At 37.1% G+C, this 6,310-nt stretch overlaps 1 protein-coding gene across 2 annotated transcripts; it reads right to left on the bottom strand.

The window, feature by feature from the left end:
* Positions 1 to 2,208: 2,208 nt before the first annotated feature.
* LOC107432775 (glutathione hydrolase 3) lies at positions 2,209 to 6,003 on the bottom strand. 2 transcript variants are annotated; one of them, XM_048465232.2, is made up of 7 exons: positions 5,784 to 6,003; positions 4,874 to 5,211; positions 4,075 to 4,593; positions 3,500 to 3,735; positions 2,968 to 3,232; positions 2,754 to 2,891; positions 2,209 to 2,666 (listed from the first exon to the last, which is right to left on the bottom strand). In XM_048465232.2, exons 1-7 carry the CDS (start codon positions 5,902 to 5,904, stop codon positions 2,394 to 2,396), a joined length of 1,890 nt encoding a protein of 629 aa, XP_048321189.2. In that variant the 5' UTR covers positions 5,905 to 6,003; the 3' UTR covers positions 2,209 to 2,393. The 2 variants fall into 2 exon arrangements, with proteins under 2 accessions (XP_048321189.2, XP_048321190.2); XM_048465233.2 differs by lacking the exon at positions 5,784 to 6,003 and adding an exon at positions 5,370 to 5,753.
* Between the last annotated feature and the right edge of the window lie 307 nt (positions 6,004 to 6,310).

Consider the following 6,310-nt stretch of genomic DNA (forward strand, 5'->3'; position numbering starts at 1 on the left):
ATTTGAAAATCAAAATTCTGAAAAACAACCTTTAGAAACTGAAAATAAGGGTCAGCCTACTATAATGATACAACATGATAATTCTGCTGAAGCAACAAGTAATAGATTCAAGGAAGGTGATCGAACTTGGAAAGGGATTGTTTACTTGAAGAAGAATCATAAGAAAAGGAAAGATGAATTGACTCTACAGCACGGCCATGATTCTGAACCGAGGACAAATCAATAATTTGAGTCTGTTACAGGTAATTCCCTTTCTCTTCCTAACAATCAGTCTGAGTCTTCCGATTTTGACATTCCTATAGCTCTTTGTAAAAGGGTTGAATCCTGTACTAATCATCCACTGTCTAAATTTATGTCATACTCGAAATTGTCTTCATCTCTTGTTACCTTTACCTCTCATTGTCTAGTGTAGAAATTTCTAACAGTGGACAAGAGATTCTAAAATTTCCAAAGTGAAAGGAAGCAATACTTGAAGAGATGAGAGCTTTTGAGAAGAACAATACTTGGAATGTTGAGGCATTACCAGTTCGGAAAACTAATGTGAGCTGTAAATGGGTCTTCATTGTGAAGTATAACTTTGATGGTTCAGTGGAAAGATACAAGGCTGGGTTGGTGGCTAAGGGATTCACCCAAACATATGGCATTGATTACTCTAAGACTTTTGCTCCAGTAGCAAAATTGAACATGATGAGAGTACTTCTATCTATTGCTACTAATCTAGATTGGCCCTTACAGCAACTAGATGCGAAGAATGCCTTTCTCAATGGTAACTTGGAGGAAGAGGTGTACAATGATAGTCCATCGGGCTTTAAGGAGAAATTTGGCTCAAAAATGTGCAAGCTAAATAAGTCCTTGTATGGCCTCAAACAGTCTCTAAGGGCTTAGTTTGAGAAGTTCACCCAATCTATTAGAAAATAAGGATATTCTCAAGGACAAGCTAACCATACCTTGTTTTTCAAGTTCTCTTCTGAACGAAAGGTTGCTGTGCTAATAGTTTACGTTGATGATATTATTCTTCCAGGTGATGATGTGATTGAGATGGAGAGATTGAAGAAGAGCCTTGCATTAGAATTTGAGATCAAGGATTTGGGAGCGCTAAGATATTTCCTTGGCATGGAAGTTGCTTGCTCAAGCAAAGGAATTGTTGTTTTTCAACGAAAATATATCCTTGATCTTTTAAAGGAAACCGAGATGAGTAGTTGTAGACTAGCTAAGACTCTCATGGATCCTAATGTGAAGCTTTAGGAAGAGGGAAGTGTTCCTGTTGATACTAGTAGATATCAGAGATTGGTTGGAAAACTAATCTATTTATCCCATACTCGACTGGATATTGCCTTCTCAGTTAATGTTGTCAGTCAGTTCATGCAAGCACCTTATGAAGAACACCTTGAGGAAGTCTACCGAAATTTAAGATATTTGAAGTTTACTCCTGGAAAAGGTTTATTTTTCAAAAAGACTCATCGAAGGAGTGTTAAGGTATCTACTAATGCAGATTGGGCAGGTTCGGTGACTGACAGGAGATCTACTTCAGGATATTGCACCTTTGTGTGGAAAAACTTGGTTACCTGGCGAACCAATAAGTAAAGTGTTGTTGCCACAAGTAGCGCAAAGGCTGAGTTTAGAGCAATGGCTCAAGAGATCTGTAAGGTATTGTGGATATACAGAATCCTCAAAGAACTCAAGAAGACTATGGAGCTTCCTTTGAAGTTGTACTGTGACAACAAGGCTGCAATATGTATTGCTCACAATCCTGTCTAGCATGATAGGACGAAGTACATTGAGATTGATTGACATTTCATTAAGAAAAAACTTGAAACTGGGACTATTTACTTGCCGGTTGTATCTTCTAGTCAACAAACAGCCGACATCTTGACTAAGTGGCTTGCGAAACCTAACTTTCAACATTTGATAAGCAAATTGGGCATGATTGACATCTATGCACCAACTTGAGGATGAGTGTAGAAAAGTTAGGAAATCTAATCCCATAGAATCAGGAAATTAGAATTTGAATTATTCAAATTTTAGGATGTTTCCTTTTTTAGTTTTTTCCTTTCTCCTTTCTGTTATTATTTCTGCTCCTTAATTTTAGAAGTCAAGCCTTGTGCTCTATTCTATTTAAAAAACTGATGTAAATCATATTATTCAAGAGAATTAAGAGAGTTTTTATTCTCTCTGTTTTTCCTTCAAATGGTAAAACATATTTGCTACTAATGGAAATGAGATCTCTTTTTATGGATAAAACACAGAATACTATTAACAGGTCACAAACTCTAATGAATTGACATATACATACAGAATATCTAACACATATGTAAAACACTTCAGAACAACAAGATCCATAACAGATCCAGCCAAAGATCTTTCTCTTCAGGACCTTGAAAATTTAGCATATATCATATGGCAGCAGGTCTGCCATTCTTTCTAAGGTCACTTACGGCAATAAGTGTACCATGAAATATTTGTGCATTAGAAACTTTCCCATTTTTCCTGCCCATTTCAATGGGTTTTTCAAGATTTTGAACAACAAGCTGAGTAACAGCTCCTCCTTTCTGACCCTTTAGTTGATGACCCCTCTCTTGCAAGAAAAGCCTTGTTTCCTCTGGAAGCTCAATGTGATTCCCATTAATCACCGTGTAGTTTTCATACAAAACCACATTAGGAATTAGCTGCAAAGAAATTATTACCAAATCAAATGACTATTTGGAGTTGTCGAAAAATGTCTATGCCTCTATGAAATGAAACAAGTTAAAAACCTTGTGGTAGATTCTTGGATTCTGAACCGCAGCTAAAGGGTCCATCCCCAAGACGAAATGATTAAGGAAAACCTGGACAACCGCTGGGATTATGTTTGTACCACCACTACCACCAATGACCCCAGCCAACTGATTATCCTGTATAGAGCATAAGACAATAGCCACCACATCAGCTTGATAGAAGGAATAAGTCAGAAGGAAGCAGTATTTATACCTTTGTGATAATTATTGGGGTCATGGAGGATAAAGGTCGTTTGTTTGGTCTGATAAAATTTCCAGGAGCAGGAGGTAAACCGTCAACTGTTTCCTCTGTGGGAATTGAGAAGTCACCCATTTCATTGTTGAGCACAATGCCAGTAGAAGGAGAGAGCAGCCCTGCTCCAAAATGATAATTTACAGTTGTTGTCATTGATACAGCATTTCGATCCATATCTACAATGCAGAAATGGCTGGTTCCATGATCTCTTAGCTGACTCCACCTGCAAAATGTGGGATAAAATCATTACCAAAAAGACAAAAAAGTTGTGGGATAAAAACTTGAGGATAGCAACTGCGATGAGAACAATATGAGCAGAATATCTAGCAGCCTTCTTTTTTTTTTTCCTTTTTTTTTTTTCTAGGAAAATTATTTGGACTCAAATGAACTTCAACGAGCAACCAAATTCACCAGGACGATGGAATTTGGCACAAACACGATTGCAGTATAAGTAAAGCTCCACTTTGAACAACTGGGGTAAGGATTAGACCTGCTCAAATAGTAGTCAGGAGGGAAAGTGGTGTTGTCAAATATCTTTTCACGAACTTGTTTTGCAAAATCTGAGGAAAGCATCTCAGATGCAAACGTACTTATATTCACAAAATCAGGGTCGCCCAAATTCATTCGGACAGATAACATGTGTTTCAATGCTTCAATCAGCCGATGCAGACCAAGACTTCCCTTTGCAGCATCAGGACTTCCATAACTCTCCAAAATGTTCAGAACCTATTTCAAATAATGTCTAAATATAAGAACAACAACTAAATTCACAAGAGCACTTCCATAACTAGCCAAAATGTTCGGAACCTAGTTCAAATAATGTTAAACATAAGAACAACAAATAAATTCACAAGAGCACATTTTTCAAAAAATTACCACTTACTAAAGTTTTACTACTTTGAAAGTGGAACTTTGAGTCCTAGAAAGAAAAGCCTCAGGCATCATATGATCAGAAATATCAGAATGATTCAAAGGAAACAAGGTAGACAGAAGATTATGCAACATAATTTTCATCTATCCAATAAAAACATAGAAAACAATAAAAGACAAAAAGAAAACACCCACCAGTGAAAGTCCCAGAGTTCCACTTGAAGGAGGTGGCATTCCATATATAGTGTAGCCCATTGTATCTGCAGCTATTGCATCCGTAACTTCCACTCTGTAATTCTTTAAATCCTCCATTGTCAAAATCCCACCAGCCTCTCTCACATCCTTAACGAGTTTCTCCCCAATGGTACCATTATAGAAGGCTTGTGGCCCCAATTCTGCCAGTTCCTCCAAGGTACGGCCAAGCTCCACATTGTAGCATGTTTCACCTACCTGTAACAACTTTCCCTTTGGAGCAAACACTTGTCTTAAACCAGGATCATTCATAATCTTCTTTGAATTCCTAGTTATGGATGCTCCAAAATAAGGAGCAATTACAAATCCATCTTTAGCAAGTTTTATTGCAGGTTGGAATAAACTCCTCCATGGAAAACGCCCATGGTTCAACCAGGCTTCACGGAGGCCAGCTATCTCACCAGGAACTCCAATTGACAGTGGACCTTCTAACCTGGCATTAGGATTGTCGTCGTACATATTCTGTTTGTTCAAGATGACATTTTTCATGAACATTTTGGTCACACAAAATTACAAAGTGTTTCTTTGGAAAATATAAGAAATAAAAGCCACCCAAACCATTCAATGGGTTCAATTGAAAAGATTATATGCCAACTTGATGGGGCCAAATCAGGTGTTTGGTCCATCTTTTGGGATTCAATATTTCTAACAGATTGGGGACCCTTTGGATATGACGTCCAACCAGAACTACTATTTTAAATGAGAAAAAAAAATAAAAAAGGACTATAAAGTAGTTTCAAACCTCTGAAGCGGCCAAAGGAGCAGTTTCCCTCAAGTCATAAGCTTCAGTTTGCGATGTTGATGAAGACCGGACAATCATGAATCCCCCTCCTCCGATCCCACTTGCCATTGGACTAACAACTCCAAGGCACAAAGCTGTTGCAACTGCAGCATCAACAGCATGGCCACCCTGCCTAAGCACTGATGCTCCAACTTCAGAACAACGGCCATCATCAGCAGCAACAACGCCCCTCTCTGACTCAATAATCTGAACATCATTGACTTTAATCCCATGATTATATGAGTTTTCTTCTCTTTTTACCCATGAATTTGTATTGCTTGCATACATACAGCCTACAACTGCAGAATGCAAAATTTTATCACAATCTTAAATCAGTAATTCAGTGCACACATACAAATGAAGGAAGCAGATCCAAACAAAAACCAACTTTGAATATTCCACCCATTAGAACATCTCAGCAAGCAATTATCAGTGTTTATAATCATAAATTACCTACCCCTAATAGGACTCTCCTCCATGGTTGACTATTTGCAGGACACAAACGTTACTGATTACTTGGCAACTTTTGACAACTAATTTTAGCATTCCTTGAGACAAAAACTCCATCAGTCTTTGCCACAAGACAATGCAACCTTTGCTCGGAGTTAAACATTAGAAGAGGATAGAAATCTATGAAATTAAAAATTTAAATGAAAAACTTTGGCATATCCAAATTCATCTGTCCTCGTAAAACATACCCAAATCCATAACAAACCCAAGATCAAATTTTTACTTCACAATCACATAAAGCATATATATACACATCTAGAGGTTTTATTTTGATCACTGTGATTTAACCACTGAAAAATGGTTGAACAAAAACCCAGCATTGAAAGTTGAAACATTTGAGACGGAAAAAAAAATAACTAACTTATGAGGGTGATGAGAGGAAGGATAAACCACAGAGCTCTTCTTCTCCACCTCTTGTTGTTGTTATTGACTAACCCATTACTGCCCAGAAGTGGAGTTTCCAGCCCTTGCTTCACCACCATTTATTTTGGCTCAGATAAAGAGAGGGAAAGAGAATGGAGAATGACTGGAAAGACAGGTAGGAGGATAGTTCACTGTTTGCCAAATCAGACACAGAGAATCAGTTTGCGTAAAAATACAACTATCTTTGCTTTTTGAACCACTCGAGGGAGAGATTACGCAATTTCTCCCAAAATCCTGACCAAATACATTATTTTGATTCTTTTTGTCTTTTAGTCTCTGTGCTTTTGTAGGACTTTTTTTTTTTTTATTCTTCTTTGATTGGTCAGATGTCTGTCCAAAATTATTACCAAAAAGAAAAAAAAAAAAAATATATATATATATATATATACATTATATATATATATATATATATATATATATAGAGAGAGAGAGAGAGAGAGAGAGAGAGAGGATTTACATTTTATC

The sequence above is a fragment of the Ziziphus jujuba genome, chromosome 11, assembly GCF_031755915.1.
Source record: "Ziziphus jujuba cultivar Dongzao chromosome 11, ASM3175591v1".
NCBI lineage: Eukaryota > Viridiplantae > Streptophyta > Magnoliopsida > Rosales > Rhamnaceae > Ziziphus > Ziziphus jujuba.

Coding starts and splice junctions, on each gene's coding strand:
- LOC107432775 (XM_048465232.2), bottom strand. CDS start 5,904: ATGGTGGTGAAGCAAGGGCTGGAAACTCCACTTCTGGGCAGTAATGGG. Junction 3,736..4,074: donor GAACTCTGGGACTTTCACTG/GTGGGTGTTTTC, acceptor TATTTGAAATAG/GTTCTGAACATTTTGGAGAG. Junction 3,233..3,499: donor CCTGACTACTATTTGAGCAG/GTCTAATCCTTA, acceptor CACATTTTGCAG/GTGGAGTCAGCTAAGAGATC.